Source organism: Rattus rattus, chromosome 4, assembly GCF_011064425.1.
Source record: "Rattus rattus isolate New Zealand chromosome 4, Rrattus_CSIRO_v1, whole genome shotgun sequence".
NCBI classification, from domain to species: domain Eukaryota; kingdom Metazoa; phylum Chordata; class Mammalia; order Rodentia; family Muridae; genus Rattus; species Rattus rattus.
In genome coordinates, this window is record NC_046157.1 from 176,733,762 (window position 1) to 176,749,977 (window position 16,216).

Here is a 16,216-nt window from a genome sequence, read left to right on the forward strand (position 1 = left end):
CACTTTTATAAAGCCTATTGTTATGCCAAATGAATTATATAAAAAATATAAGGGCTGGAGAGATGACTCAGATAGGCACTGTCCTTACAGAGGACTGGAATTTAGTTCCTAGTCCATGTCAGGAAGCTCACAACTGCCTACAAGGCATCCTACATGTCTTATCCCCTTGATCACCACCACTTACATGTAAACACACATGCACACACATGCAAACACATGCACACATGTGTACACATGCACACACTCACACACTTGCATGTACACACATGTGTCCATGCACACATATACACGTGTGCAGGCACACACATACACACATGCAAGCAGATACATACCCATGCACACACTCACACGTGTACACACACATGTACACACACATGTATATTCATATGCAAACACACATAATTTTAAAATAAAACAGAGAAGTAAAGATGCAAGTCTGTAGTAAAACATTCTCTAACATAACAAAACCAAAGAAAACCACGAATAAAAAAAAATCTATCACATTAAGAACTCATAGCAGACTTCTGTAGCTCAAAAACAGAGTGCTTTCTTAGCACCCACAAATACCTCGGTCCCATCTTTATATCGGAAAAGGGGTGGGGATAAATTTTTATCTTTATCAGGTAGCACACATCTGTAATCCAGCATTCAAGAGACTATGGCAGCTTGGGCTGTACAAATAATAAAGGCCCTGTTTCAAGCATGAACATGAACTAAACACTAAAAGAAAGACAATGACGTAAAATACCCCAGCATTCACTTCTAATGGTGTACCACCCAAAAACATGTTTTTGTTACCCAAAGACACTCAAAGGGCAACCACATTTCAATGGAACTACTGGTGCTTTGGAATGTCGTTATTGATTTATTGGTTATCACTCCAGGCCTCACTCATGCCAGCCATGTGCTGTACCACTAAGCCATACCTGTAGCATCTACATGACCACCTCAAACGTCTCCTGTTTTTCCTGACAACCAGCATGACTTTCTGTGTGTACACATGCGTGTCTGTGTATGCGCGTGTGCCTAGGACAGCATGCGCACATGCTGTCTTTCAGAAGACTCTGATAGGATCGCAGCTCATCTCCTTCTTATATACAGCAGGATACAAGAAAATTAAAGTAGAGAACAAAACAAAAACAGGAAATTACAAGAGGCAGTTCTGATAAGCAAGCAGCAGCGGCGGCAGCCACCAGAGGTGCGAGAACGCCCAAACAGAAGAGGTGCCTATCTCTGATCGTCAAATACAAGTTGAGAATGAGATTTACAGACGTAGCAAGTTTTGAAAAATGAAGAGACAGGGTGTGAAGATTAAAAGACCATCACACGAATTACAAAGCCTCCTGGATGCTGGTCTATATCAATGAGGCAAGAGGCTCCTGGGTCCACACTGCTTCTTAAACCAGACTGTTTATCTTGCAAAAGAGCAGGATGCAGTCTGGGGCAGATGCCTAGGCTCCCGGCCATGCTGGCGGGAGAGTTATACCTCACTTTTACACCCAATTCCCTGTTGTCTCAAAGACAGGAAGTGATTTAACTATCCTGCACTTAGAGTAAGGGCCACAGCCAAGGAATTTAGTGAGTTAGAGGATGTGGTGTTTTTCAGGTGCATTCGAAACCCGCATTTCCCAAGCATGCTTCGGGGAGCAATGTGCTCACGAGGTATTCTGCCAAAACCAGAGCTGATGCCAGACCCCAGCTGGGCCCGCACCTGCCCCGTCCCCTCCTGGAGACTCAGAGATACACCTGGATCCCAAGACAGCCCACAGAACAAGACTTCGTGCACCTCTAAGTGACATTGACGAACCAATGCCTCCTGCAGCTGCCGGATTCACCCAGCAGGCTTCCGAAAACCCCTTCTCTGGATAGCCATGGCACACTGGCTGCTGGGGGACCTACAAACTTTCTGAGAGGAAACGAGCGGTCTGCTGGTAAGCATGGTGTAGAAACCCTGGCAGCTGTGCGGGGAATAGTAGTTGACACTAAACGTGAAGTGCTGGGTAAGATCAAACATCCTCCGTATTCCCTCAACTCCTCATTTACCAGCAAAGCTGTCAGCTGGCAAAGGGTAAGTCTTGGTTTAGCCTCCCCCCACTTACAGACTCCTCTGTGTCCTTTCTACACAAAGAAGTTAAAGTAGAACCCAGAGGCGTCCACTCCTAATCTTCTGCCAGGGCCCTCGACGCACCTCAGGAAGCTGATTCAATGGGGAGGTGTCATGACTCAGACAGAAGCCACTCTATTCCATGGCCCCATCTCCACAAACTCTAACCTTAGAGCGGAGCGGCCGGTGGAAGAGATTCCCAGGTCACTCGTGCTGGGTCCTCTTCACAAAGCTAACATGAAGCATCCTGCCTTCCTGGCCTCTCACTAAAGTCTCAGACTCACCCTCTTCAGCAGCGAGACAGATCCTGGAGTCCCAGGAGCTGTATCTCTGAGATCTAACTAAGGATGATTAGAAAGATCTCGGCGAGATCGATGGACCAGCATTCTCTGGCTGCAGGGGCATCTGACACGTGGGGGGAAGGAGAGGGAGGAGGGGAAGCAGAATCAAAGGGAGAACTGTTTCTTTTTATCAGGACAATGAAGCAAAGCAGGTAGATGTGAAAGGAGAATTATCCTACCAATGGCAAGAAGTCAATGTCTAAATCCAGGGAAGCAGGCGCCCTCAGGCAGGGAGTAGCCTGTGCTTCCCTTATAGCTCCTGAGTCCCAGCAGGGCAGCTACTGCAGAACATTGGTTCAGCAACAATGAGGCCAAACATTAATTACACAATTAAATATGTGTTAATCACCGAAGACTTGACAATTTGTGTCTTAAGGAGCCATAATTAACCTGCAATTAGCTGTATTCTGTGCAGGTTGCTATTGTACCTGCAGAATGCTCTCCCATAAATAGTAAGTGCTACACGAAATGACTGCTGCGAGGAAGGGAGGCCTCGTGCTGAGAAAACACGCTTCAGGACTCTGTCCACCAAAGACTGCATGACAGGAGGACAGTGAACAATAAACCACGCCTAAGACGCCCAATGAGGTTCAACCAGAGCATGCAGCAGATAGGTCTAGGCTGATGGAAAACTCCCACCACCTTAAAACTGCATGGTCCAGACCCTGGCCAAGATGAAAGACAACTCTGTCTTTTGCAGCCAATTCGAAATGAAAAATGGGCTCTCCTGACAGAGTCCCTGGAGCTAAAGGGAAAAGAGGAGTCTAATGAGCCTGGCACCGTCCCCATCTGTGTCCTGGAGAACAGCCATCAATATGGAGTCAAACACCCTGAATGTGGCCGAACTCAATGGGGCTAAGCCTCACCTTGGATTCCTGTAGAACATTAGTTCAGAAACATTCAGAAAAGAAACATGGGGGCAGGAGAGTGGATCAGACAAATGTGTTTATCACCAAGATCTAAAACGTGACTCTGATCCCCAGGACTCTGTGGTGGAACGGGAGAACTGACTTCCCAGAATTGTCCTCTGAGCTCCACATTTACATCCTCTGTAACCCCCCTTCTCTCTCTCTCTCTCTCTCTCTCTCTCTCTCTCTCTCTCTCTCACACACACACACACACACACACAGATACACACACACACAAACACACATACATAGACACACACATGCACAGAGAGAGATACATATACACAAATACACACACACTCACAAACACACATACCTGGGCACACACATACACAAACACACACAGACGCACAACCACACATACAAAGACACTTGCACGTGAGCGCGCGCGTGCGCGCGCGCGCACACACACACACACACACACACACACACACACACACACACACTGATTTTCTTTGTTTCACCCAATCTCTCTCAAAGGATTTGTTTCTGGGCTCCATACCTCACATAATATCCTTTGAAACTCCAGTAAACATACTTGGGAAGCCCCTGAGCATGTGAGGTACCCCACTTTGCCTTCTCACTGCCTCCCAAGAGCATCAATGGTGGCTCCACAACGGTCACCATAAACTGAGAAGCTCTCAGAACCCACATGGATTTTACTTCCCTTTTCACTCTGCACAGTCATTACACTTAAGCCACAATCACTTGCCGAGCCTGGCACACTAGCAGGCGTGATGCTAACGGCCAATCGGCCTCACCAAAGTTTGTGTCCTCTAACTAGATGTTAGCACTGCCCATTGCAGAATTAATGGGGAATCCTTCTGAACAATTCATTTATCTACTGTGGGCTGGTGATGTAGCTCACTGGGAAACTACATGGCTGGTGTGCACCAGATCCTGGGTTCACTCCACGCACCACAGATCGAGCACAGAATAATAACAATCCCCATTTTACAAGTATCAAAATTACCCAAGAAACTACCATGTGAATGTATTTTAATACTATTTCACAAATATATAAACTTTACGTCACTTTGCAGAGGTTGTGCTGAGGGAGAGCTGACACCTGTCTCCTTAACAGAAGCTCTCAAGAGCACCGTCTCCTTTAAATACTACCGTCCTCAGCTTTCAGGCCCAGAAGTCACAGCTTTGTGTGCTCAGAATACATCATTTGGACATTGGTTTTCTTCCACTGGGTTCCCCCAAGAAAGTCACATGCATGCTTAATACCACAGCTTCTTCAATATTTTGGAATTGGAGTTATTAATCATATACAAATCATATTCATATCATCTGTCTGGTAGAAGGCTATAGACAAAACTACATGGAATTCTTCATTCAAAGAAGATGACACCCCCCCACACACATCATGATTCATATTTGTAAAAGCAACAAGAGATGACCACCATCTCTCCTATGTCTGCAGCCCATGGAAGCCCACCTCAGGCAGTTCCAGATGGCCCTCGTTCTGTCTCTTATCTATCTGACTATCCCTCTCTCCTTCCCCCGCTTTGGATGACACCTCAGATGAGGAAGTAGAAAGGACCTTATGCTGGGTGGTGGTTTCCCTTCATTTAATCTCCGTTGATACAGCTGTCTCTTTCCCTGCAAGTAGACAAGATAATCCAAGTCCCTATGGTGGTTTTGAGGTTGCTGGCTCTGCGTATCCTCTGAGTTCTCCTGTATCATCTTGGATGTACCATTCATCAAATGTTGTCTGTCGATATTAGGGCACTAACTTTAGTTGTTTGCCGTCCCTCAGCAGAAAAGGGGGAAACTGAGGGAGTGCTAGCCCCACAGGCTATTGAGATGCCAGATGCTAGCGCCGTGTGTTAAGGAATTTCCTTTGAGCTTTCAGCTCAAAGCACATCAAGGTCCTTAAGGAAGCAGTCAATGCTGTGCATTGACCACATCACCACCACCAAGTCTCACAAACAACAGCGAAGTGCTAATTGCTAACATCAGAAGGTGAGACCTTCCAGAGGGGTGAGGTCACAGGGATATTGCTCAGATGATGGAATTAATGCCCTTAGGAGAAAAGGCATCTGACCTTGGACTCTCACTTCCGAAATGCAAGAAGGCAATGTCTATGTTGAATCCGTCCAGTTGACAGTATTGTGTCACTGTGGCTCACTAGAGTGAGCAAAACAGTGGCTTGCACAAACCCCGAAGCTATGAGAATCTTGTTCTCATCTTAGTTGGTAAATTATGCACCATTCAACAACATGAGTGAGAAATGGTGGGTTGGAGGATTTGGAGTTTGGATGGCATCCACCATGGGTAAGGCAAAGTATTTTACCAGTAGTCAGTTGTTCAAGAAAATGCCTTGAAAATGGCAATAGCTCATATTCTCACCTCCGCTGACCCTGGTTCCCTCACACAATCTACTCTACTTCCCCTCTCCATCCCTGGGAGGCCTGCTCTTTCCTGAAGGGAAGTGGAAGACGAAAGATGGGCTGGGAGGAGTAGAGAGAGGGGAAACTCTGGTTGAGATGTAATCTAAGAGAGAAGAATACATGAAAAAGAGTAAGAAAAAATATGGCAATAGCCTGATCGATAGAATGACCCATGACACTGTGGAGGAGTAAATTCATTTCATGAGCCTGGTTTCCTGAGATTGCTCTTGAATTAAGCCACACATTGAATATGTGTGGCTCTTTAACAAGGTTCAAAAAGAGGCAAAATAGAAATTCTAGTCTTGATTGTAGTTGATAGCATACCAAACCACCATGTTGAAAGGTCTTATGAGATCTCTGTCTCTCTGTCTCTGTCTCTGTGTCTCTCTGTCTCTGTCTGTCTCTGTGTGTCTGTCTCTGTCTCTGTCTCTGTCTCTGTCTCTGTCTCTGTCTCTCTCTCTCTCTCTCTCTCTCTCTGAGACTTAGGGGAGCAGAGCTCAGGCAGAAATGAAGGAGAGGAGGACAAAGAGGAGCGGGACATGCACTGACCCTGTGTAGTTACGTCCTGTTGGCTGAGTTTGGGATGAGCCTATAGTCTGCTCCACAGGACGGAGGAGGGAGGCCTGCTCAAGAGAAGGCTTTCCTGCTCTGAGAAGATCCCACAGCCAGACTTTAATACACAGAGACCTTAGCTATCCAGCATGGGAACTCCCTGACCACCCTCAATGCCCAGACAGTGTTTGCTTGCTGCCTCTCCAGAGAGAGGAAAACTCTGCCCCAAAGGCCACGTTTTAAAATTATATTGCTGACTGGTTATAGTATATTTATATTAAAATAAGGTATTCATTAGTTAGGGTATGTTCCTTCTTGAGGAAAAAAAACTATTTTTTTAATAAGTGAAAAATGAGAAACGCGATGGAGAAAATTTATAATATGATAATGCAGAAATGAAAAAAATCACATTAGCTGGGGAGATGCCGCGTTTTATGCATTTGTTTTATTATATCTTTTTAATATAAAAATAAAATTAAATATATTGCTTTATGCCTGCTTTATTAGCAGGCCAAGGAAAGTTTAAATATGTCACTAAGTAATCTTTTATAAGATGTCTTTTTCTTTTAGGATATGTTATGTGTGCAAGTGCTTTGTCTGCATGTATGTGTACCACAGGAGTACACATGGTACTCTCAGAGGTCAGAGGAGCCCATCAGATTTGGAATGGATAAAGGATGTGGCTGTTCACACTGTCTGGGTGCCGGAACCTTCCGGTTTGAGTCTTCCGAAAGAGCTGCTCCTCACTGCTGAGCCATCTCTCCAGACCATAACATGAGTCACTGCTTTTTTTTTTTTTTAACTTAACTTAAACCACGATAAACAAACTTGAATTATGTTTCTGTCTCACAGGTAACTGTAAGACAGGGTCCAGAAGATCCCACTTACTGCAGCATTAACATTTTCTGGCCCACTCTCTGATGTCACTAATAAAAAAGCAACTTACTTAACAATTGTAGAAATTCAAAGACAATTTGAAACATGAAATGTCAAGAGGGCACATACCTGGTAAAAGTTGGGCCAGAAGGTGCTGACGGCCAGCTCTGCCCTGTGCCACGTGCGGGTTGGGTCTCCGGATATGTTCCAGATGGGATTCCCCAGCGGCCCATTGTTCACCTTCACATAGACATTGAGCAACCCCGGGGCCGCGTTACTCTTGCTGGATACAAAGTAGTGAAAGTCAATGCAGTGGGTGTCGTTTTCCTTAAGCTGAGGCAGGAGCAGGTGAGCTCTCTGGCCTTCCGGTTTCCCAGAAGTGTTCACCAGCATGAAGGAGCCTGTGGAAACAAAAGTTGAGCATCAGGACCCAAAACAGTTTTGGGGTGGGGGTGGGGGCGCCCTCTGAAAAGCCACTAACATTTATATGAATTAGCAACGTAATCACACATGTTTCACTTGAGATTAAAACAAGCCACCTTTATCTTTCGGAGAAGGTGTGTGTTTCTGTGTCAGGCAGGCTGGTCTTGAACTTATGAACCTCGTTCCTCAGTGTCCTGGGTGCTGGGATTATGCCACCATAAAACTCCAGTTTCTACAGCAGGTATATTGGGTGGCAGCTATGTCAGGCTCCTGCACTTTCTTGGCAACTGCAATAGTGTCTGGGTTTGATGACTGTAGGTGGGATGGATCCCCAGGTGCCGGAGAGGCTCTGCCAGAGCCTGACAAGTATAGAGACAGATACTTGCAGCCAACCATTGGACTAAGAACGGGGCTCCCAATAGAGGAGTTAGAGAAAGGACTGAAGGAGCTGAAGGGGTTTGCAACCCCATAAGAACAACAATATCAACCAACCAGACCCCCCCCCCAGAGTTCCCAGGGACTAAACCACCAAACAAGGAGTACACAGGGAGGGACCCATGGCTACATCTGCATATGTAGCAGAGGATGGCCTTGTCAGGCATCAATGGGAGGAGAGGCCCTTGGTCCTGTGAAGGCTCGATGCCCAGTGTAGGGAAAGGCCAGGGCAGGGAGGTGAGAGGGAGTGGGTGAGTGGTGGGGAGCACCCTCATAGAAGCAGGGGGGTGTGAGATGGGGGTTTCTGAAGGGGAAACCAGGAAAGGGGATAACATTTGAAATGTAAAGAAAATATCCAATAAAAATAGCCTTCAAAAAACAAAAACCAAAACCAAAATAAAACAATACTTCGAGTTTCTTTTATCCCTTTTTTGGTTTGTAATCTTATGTCTCTACCAACTCCTAACACATTTATGGGGCCAATGAAGAAAACTATCGCAGACATTATTGCAATAAACCTGACCTATAACAAGCATGAGATAGAATATTTACAGACCCGCTGGGGTCCATCTGGGAGCCAGTGGCCTCCAGTAGCTGTTCACATTCCAGTCCATTTAAACCTCACACTCTTAAAGTCATCTGGCTTCTGTCTCGCCAGCCCCATTTCAAGCATCCGAAGGGCCATGTGACTTCGTGTTACTGCACTGGGCAAACAAGGCACAAAACAGCCTCACTTTCTTAAAGGCTGCACAGGGAAACACTGACCTATTGTACCACAGTCAGACAAACACGGCCAATCTATAAACAGATTACAGGATACTAGAAAAGACAGCCGCATGCTGTGATTCCTACAGCCAGACAAGAAGACCATCTTTGACCAAATATCATAAGAACCAAGTTAAAAATATAAGCATAGCTTATTTTTATGTTATATTTTAATAACCTTATGTTAATATGCAATATACATGTAGTATTATATATAAATAGTACATCATATATTACATTTATATTTATTGTATATACATTTATATTTTATTAAATATTATATTATAGACTACTGTTTAAAGATCGCATGATGGTATGTGTGTGTTCACAGTTGTTAGCGCCTTAGAGCCCTGCATGGTGTCACCCAGCTACCATATCAGTGTCAGCTGGAATGGGGTCTCAGTTCTGAAACCATGTTATTCACGAGTTTGGAGGAGTAAAAGGCAAGATCAGAAGTCTAAGTCCGAGTTTGAGTTTGTAGTCCCTCACTCCAATGATCCGTTCTCCACCCAAACAGGCATAGATGGCACAGACGCCACCAAAACCCGAGAGGGAGTAGCAGCAGCTGCTTTAAAGGAGAACGAAGATCAAGGGTGGGTCTCGTACCTATCAGGGAAGGGCTCTGTTTGCAATGTACTTTAAACTATGGGGGAACCTCAAGTACGACTTAGGAAAGACTCAGAAGTAGGAAGTGAGGGCACGCACCTGTGGCCCCAGCTACTCCAGGGGCTTAAGGTAGTAGAACTGTGGGAGACCGAGACCTCAAGGCCACCCAGGACAATATAACAAGCTGGTATCCCCAAAGGGAAAGCAGAGGAAAAGGAAAAGGGACACTGCATATGTGTGGTGTGTGATACGTGATGTGTGAGCGGTGTGTATATGTGTGGTGTGTGTGTATGTGTGACATGTGTGGTATGTGTATATGTGTGACGTGTGTGGTATGTGTGTATGTGTGATATGTATGGTGTATGGTGTGTGTATGTGTGTATGTGGTGTGTGGGGTGTGTGTGTATATGTGTGGTGTGTGATATGTGATGTGTGAGCAGTATGTATATATGTGGTATGTGTGTATGTGTGACGGGTGTGGTATATGGTGTGTGTATGTGTGTATGTGGTGTATGGTGTGTGTGTGTATGTGTGGTGTGTGGATGTATGTGTGCTGTATGTCTAAGTATGGTGTGTGTTTATGTATGTATGTTTGTGTGTGTGTATGTGGTATATGTGTGTGGCATATATGTATGTGTGGTATGTGTATGATGTGTGTGTATGGTGTATGTATGTGTGTATATGTGTGTGTATGGTGTGTGGTGTGTGTGTGTTTGTGTGTCTAACAATAATTAAGGAAGAAAAGGTCATGAATGAACTGAGAGGGAGTGGGTAGGATATGAGAGGAGAGAGAGGGGAGAGAGTGAGTCAGAAATAAAACCCACCATTGTAAAAGTAGCATGAGAAACCTCATGCTGTCTGGCTCCTCTGTGCCTATGACAAGAATGATCGCCTCACCTGGTAAGTCACAGGGTGTGTAGTCCCTCCTGTCCATCTCCACACAGCCATCTAGGATGCAAGGCTGCCTGTAGACAGCACTGCAGTGCTTGTGTGTAGGGCTGGGAAATATCCGGGATTTCAAGTATCCACGCTCATGGTGGGTTTGAGAGCCTACCTCTGATGTACCCGGAGGACTGCTAGGCTCATTCTCACAGTCCTATCTCTTTATCCCTGTTTCTGTCAGAAGGCGACAAGACATGCTTCTTAAAAACAGATTGGGGCTGGAGAGATGGCTCAGTGGTTAAGAGCACCAACTGCTCTTCCAGAGGTCCTGAGTTCAATTCCCAGTAACCACATGGTGGCTCACAACCATCTGTAATGGGATCTGCTGCCATTTTTTCTGGTTTGTCTGAAGACAGCTACAGTGTACATTAAATAAGTAATATTTTAAAAATACAGATTAGAATAGTGGTCCTCATAGCCGCACCTCCAGTTCCTGTCCTTCTTGTTTTCAGGACATCAATGTGTTAAACACATCACCTATTTGAGAGGAAAGCCAAGTCAACCCCCCTACGAATGCTGAAAGAACTAACGTGTTCAGTCCTAGACGATTATGTCTGTTTAAGAAGTAACCCTATATAGCGAATGTTTAATTTCCACTTATGCCTCAATGTTTTGACTGAAAGGAGATATGTTTTCAAAGGGTAACTGTGTCTCCCTGTGTAGTCCCTCAAATTTCCTCCCCCACAAGAGGCACTCCAACTGGGCCAAGGAGCAAAGGCAGTCATAATTCAAATTAACACTGGAGCTCTGTTTGTGTTCTTGCAACAAAACACCCTGAAGTCCCAAATACATAAGCAAAAGATGTGACTTTTCAGGCGAACTAAATGAGCGACACCCAAGGAGGTCAGCTTCAAATGGAGCAGTCTTTAGATGCTGGCAAGGAAGGTTTTGAGGAATAATTACCTTGGTTTCCCCCAAAGAAGGAAAACTCTCTTCTGAGAGCATGCGATGTTCCCATTCTCCAATCTCCGGGTGAATTAAATTTAGCTTAATCATATCCATTGGTAACCGGTCTTGATTAGACTGTCTTGCGGCATTGTTTGTGACAGCAGTGGTAACTGTGCGGGATTACTTACTCTTCTCTGCCCCATCATTAAAATCTGCACTGTGTGGAGGAGACTCGAGCTAGACAAACGAAGCTGGGCAGACGGAGAACCCTCGTCAGGCATGAGGGAAGCCATCCAAGTAACATAAGGGGAGATGCTCTCACTTACACCACCCGTGCCACTCGGTGCACAGGCAGACATAGAAGCAGCCATCACAAAGCCTGCATTCTAAAACCTCATTCCAGCAAAAGGCAGATCTGGTCATCCCTTCCCATCGGCCATTGTGCCTTCATTTTATCCCCTACAAGTCTGCCTTCAATTTTGTGAATTTAATGAGGAAAAAAACCCCCACAAAACAAAACAAAAACCCCTCCGAAACATGTTCACAGTTCTGCTGCCCTCCTTCCCGCTGACTCTAGTGGCCGGGGCCGTCTGGGCTGAAGAAGAGTCTTGGAGACAATCAGTGGCCATCGGTGTGCGCTCCGGCAGCAATGTTCAAACCATCTACAACGGAGCGGTCTCTTTACAAAATCTAAAACGTCAGTGCATCTCGGCCAAGTTTATGTAAAATACCACACACACACAAGTTGGTAGGAAAATGGGAATGAAGAAGGCACAAAATATAAACTGTGGGTTTGTTTTTACTCACTGAAAGGAATATAAAAATTCCTCTCTCTGATCCCATGAACGTGTCCTCAAAAGTCTGCCACTTTCCATGCTGGGGGAAGGCTGGGGTCTAAAGAGTGGGCCAGCTGTGAGGTGCACAGCCCAAGCAGAAGGATTGGTTAAACACGGCAACTAAAGAACGGCACGATACCGAACCTAGGTGTTGCCTGTGGAGCCCGTTCCAACACACACAAGACCCCTGGATACTCCAGCCCTTAGACAAATGACAGGCTATTTGCAGAGAGGCTACACACACCCTGCCTGTACTTTACATCAGCTCTGGGTGACTCACCATCCCTTATAACTCTTATCTGCCGCAGCTTTGGGAATAGTGATGCGCAAAAAGTCTAGACATTCAGTATAGGCACAGATTCTTGACGGATATTTTCAAATACTTTGACTCAGTGGAAATAGAAGACTCTGGTCTGTAGCAGCCTGGCTACATTTTCGATTCATAATAGATGGGATGTGTTGGGGGGGGTGGTGGTGGTAAATCGATTTGGCTTATGTACTCAAAGGAAAGAGTTCCGGAAGCCAACTGTTTCTAGCACAGAAGCTGCTGAGGAAGACAAAGGAGATTGGGAGGATGAAGAAAAGACAGATGTCAACATGGTGCCCCAGAGGCCCCGGAGACCCTCAGTGTAGAAAAGAACTGGATTCCAGGCCAGAAGAAACCATGCATGCAGCAGACTACAGCACATAAGGAGGCCAAGCGTATGAGTAAATGTTCCGAGGGGGAGAGGCGGGGGGTGGGGGGGTTGGGGAATTGTACCTGCATATGCCTGGGCCTAAGGTTGTTTGGAGTTGACTTCAATACATCTCAGAATAAAGACCCAAAAGAAACAGAGCTCACAGGACCAAGAGCTTCCCCTCCCACTGATGCCAGGCAAGACCACCCTCTGCTACATATGCAGCTGGAGCCATGGGTTGGTCCATGTGCATTCTTTGGTGTGGGGCAGTGGAAGACACCCTGATTCCTGGCTGAGGAGGTTTGAAGCCTGGAGACCCTGAAAGGGATGGTGGGCTTTTCACCTGACTCCCAGGAAACCAGGCTGGTCACTAGCCCGAAGCCCTCCATAGATTTGTGACCATCAGTCACAGAAGGGCAAAAGGCCCCAAGCCCCTCCACAGGTAGAGGATGTGGCTGCCACCAAGCTCAAGCCCACCTCTGTCCAACCTAGGACTTTCCCCTCGGAACCGGTCAGAGCGCTCCCTTTTCCCCCCTCACTTCCCCCTCCACCCCGGGGCTAGATCCAGCCGGTGGGCCCACACTCAGTTCTTAGCTCTTCCACAGCATCCAGCGGTGCCTGGATGCCCAAGAGCCTGAGAACCCTGTGGTCCCCCTCCTTGCAGGCCTGGTGACTAGGAGCCAGCTCCAGCATTCAGACTGCCCTTCCCCACTCCCCACCCCCTGAGCCTCAAGGCTTCTCACAGCCAAACACCCACCCTGTGGCAGTGGCAGCTGTGGCAACATGGGGCAAGCCATAAGCTTGGTCAGACTCCTGGAAACCAGCCTCCCCAGCTGCCAGCAGACACAGGACCCCCACCTTTAATCCTACACTTTGATAGTAGGGGAGTGCTAGAGGAGTGGGGCAGGAGTGGGTGGATGGGGGAGCACCCTCCTGGAGGCAGAGGTGGAATGGGGTGTTTTTGGAGGGGAAACCGGGAAGGGGAATAACATTTGAAATGTAAATTAAATAACCAATAAAAATATTAGAAAAAAAACCCAGCTCAGTGAATGAAGCTCAGGGTCCCCAGGAGCGCCTGAGAGAGGTAGGGGAGCCCAAATGGCTCCATGCTCCAGAGGCTATGCGCAAGTATAACAGTCTTCAAATGTTTTGACTATGATTTCCAGTACCAAACACGCTCAACGCTGCAACCCACCATCCGTGTGGGAGGCTGGGTGCACGCGCACATACAAACACACAATGTTCGTGGGCATATCTGTCACTTACAGGTGTGGCTTCCATTCAGATGGCTTTCAGTTTGCAGTCTCAATACATTCATGCTGGCTGCAACCCCTAACCCACTCACAGCCTCTGAACGGTTTTAGACCAGACTGGAACTCCTGGCTAGCTGGTCCCGAAGACATTGAGGATACAGCTTTCGAGCTGTTCTTACGGTCTCACTTCCTCGATGCAGTGTCAAACACCCAGATAGCCCTTCCTCCTCCTCCTCCCTCAGCTAGTTTTGCCAAGACTGCTGATAGGGCTTCTCAGAAAACTGAGAAAACGGGGGGGGGGGGGGGGGGGGGGGGATCAGTGAGTCGAAGGAGCAAAGATCTCCAGGGCAGCATCTCCGGGAGAGCGGCCAGCAGCACTCCCAAGGCAGAGCATCCTGGAAGCTACAGAAAGCCCTGTCTTCCAAGTCTGCTTCACGTTTGGCACAGCGCACACCATGTGCCCTTCTCAAGCTGCTGCCTGCCCTATACCCTTTGCAAATATTCATCCTCCCACGAACATGAAATATTTTCTTTTTCAGCTACCAGGAAATAAAACATGAATATGAAATTTCTCCATTCGGCCAAATACAAAATCCCCTTTTTTTGCATTCTTAACAGTTACTGACCAAAACCATTAATTTATTACATTTTCTCTCTCTGTCGTCTCTCTGTCTCTCTGTCTCTGTGTCTCTGTCTCGTGTCTCTCTCTCTCTCTCTCTCTCTCTCTCTCTCTCTCTGTGTGTGTGTGTGTGTGTGTGTGTGTGTGTGTGTGTGTGTGTGTGTGATACATATTGGTCTAGCCTGTGCCATCCTGGGACTGAAGCTGACAGGCTCATCCCGAGACAGCCATTCTTCAAAGTCACAACAGTTACTATATAGCACTGGGCATTCTTTTTGAAAGAATTCCACAACCATCTAGGTGCTAGATACAGCTGCTTCCGGAAAGTTCTACCAAGGTTCATGTGTTGAGGCCTTGGTGTCTGGGTAGCACCAACCACAGGTGGTGGGAAATTTACTTGGCAGGATCTGATGAGGGACTAAGGTCAGCAGAGGCATGTCTTAGGAGGTGACTGTGGAACTCAGGTCACTTCCCTTTTTTCCACACTTCTTGACAGGAAGGAAAGGGATTTTGTTCAGCCACCGGTTCACTGCACAATATAATTATTTGCTCAGAAGAATGGAGCCAAAATTATGAACCGAAGTAAACCTTTTATGTTTATAAGGTGTATCAGAGGGATTTGTTACAGTATTAAAAAGCTGACTGACACAGTAGTATCAAATTAACAAGCAGAGTCCTTGCACCTCAAGGATGAAGACATATATATGTGTGTTTCATATTCACCACAGAAAGTATCTACAGAACCGTAGGGGCAGTTGGACAATCCCCGAAGCTTGCCAATGTTGACATATTCAGGAGGTGAAACAGCTGCCCAGAATCCTAGACCTAGAGGGCCATCGGCCACTCTATGAGAGGAATCTGTGAGGCAGTCATCATAAGAGACAGAGCAACATTTAAGAGGCTCATGGGAAGGGAAGAAGCCCTGGGAATTCCATGCAGACAAGCAACAGGGTCGTCTTTTATGTGAGGAGTGAGGCTTTCATGAGAACTAGATTGGATGCTATTGTGTCGTTTAGACAAACTGCTTCAGTGACTTAGCTGGAAAAATACTAGGTGTGAGCTTTATAATTTATAAGTGTAAAAACAAAACCCAAGGAAAACAAACAAAACCTCTAAACTCTCTAAGGAAGCTAATGACGGTATCTCAGGCACGAGCCCCAAGTACAACAATCGGGTTCTGACAGGCAGGCTATTTAGAACGTTCTTAAGAGGCTGCTTAATTTCCCATACGTCAAACACTTTACTGATTGACATCCTTAGAAATGAGCTCCCTTTTTGTTCTAAAGCTCAGAATGACACAAACCATCACAATATAAGATACCACTTATTCCCCCAATCAATGTTGATTCAGAGACTTCCTCCTTTACCTCCCTTCCTACCCCTTCTCCTTCCTCCTTCCTTCCTCCTTCCTTTCCCTTCCCCTCTCCTCTCTTCTCCTTCCTTCCTTTTTGCCATGTATAGTTCTTGTGACCATCTACCACCTAACACATGACTCCCCTTAAGAAATAATGGCACAACAGGTTTTTATACACAACACAGACCAAACTTAAAACTTTAATAGATGCATCATTATCTTCAACATTTCTAGCTTA

General features: G+C 46.3%; 1 protein-coding gene across 1 annotated transcript in view; it reads right to left on the reverse strand.

The window, feature by feature from the left end:
• The window catches only part of Ptprm (protein tyrosine phosphatase receptor type M), a 681,698-nt gene that overhangs the window by 410,607 nt on the left and 254,875 nt on the right, over positions 1–16,216 (reverse strand). The window contains exon 3 of the mRNA XM_032901727.1: positions 7,310–7,581. Coding sequence (XP_032757618.1) covers positions 7,310–7,581 — 272 coding nt within the window. The remainder of the gene's footprint in view (positions 1–7,309; positions 7,582–16,216) is intronic.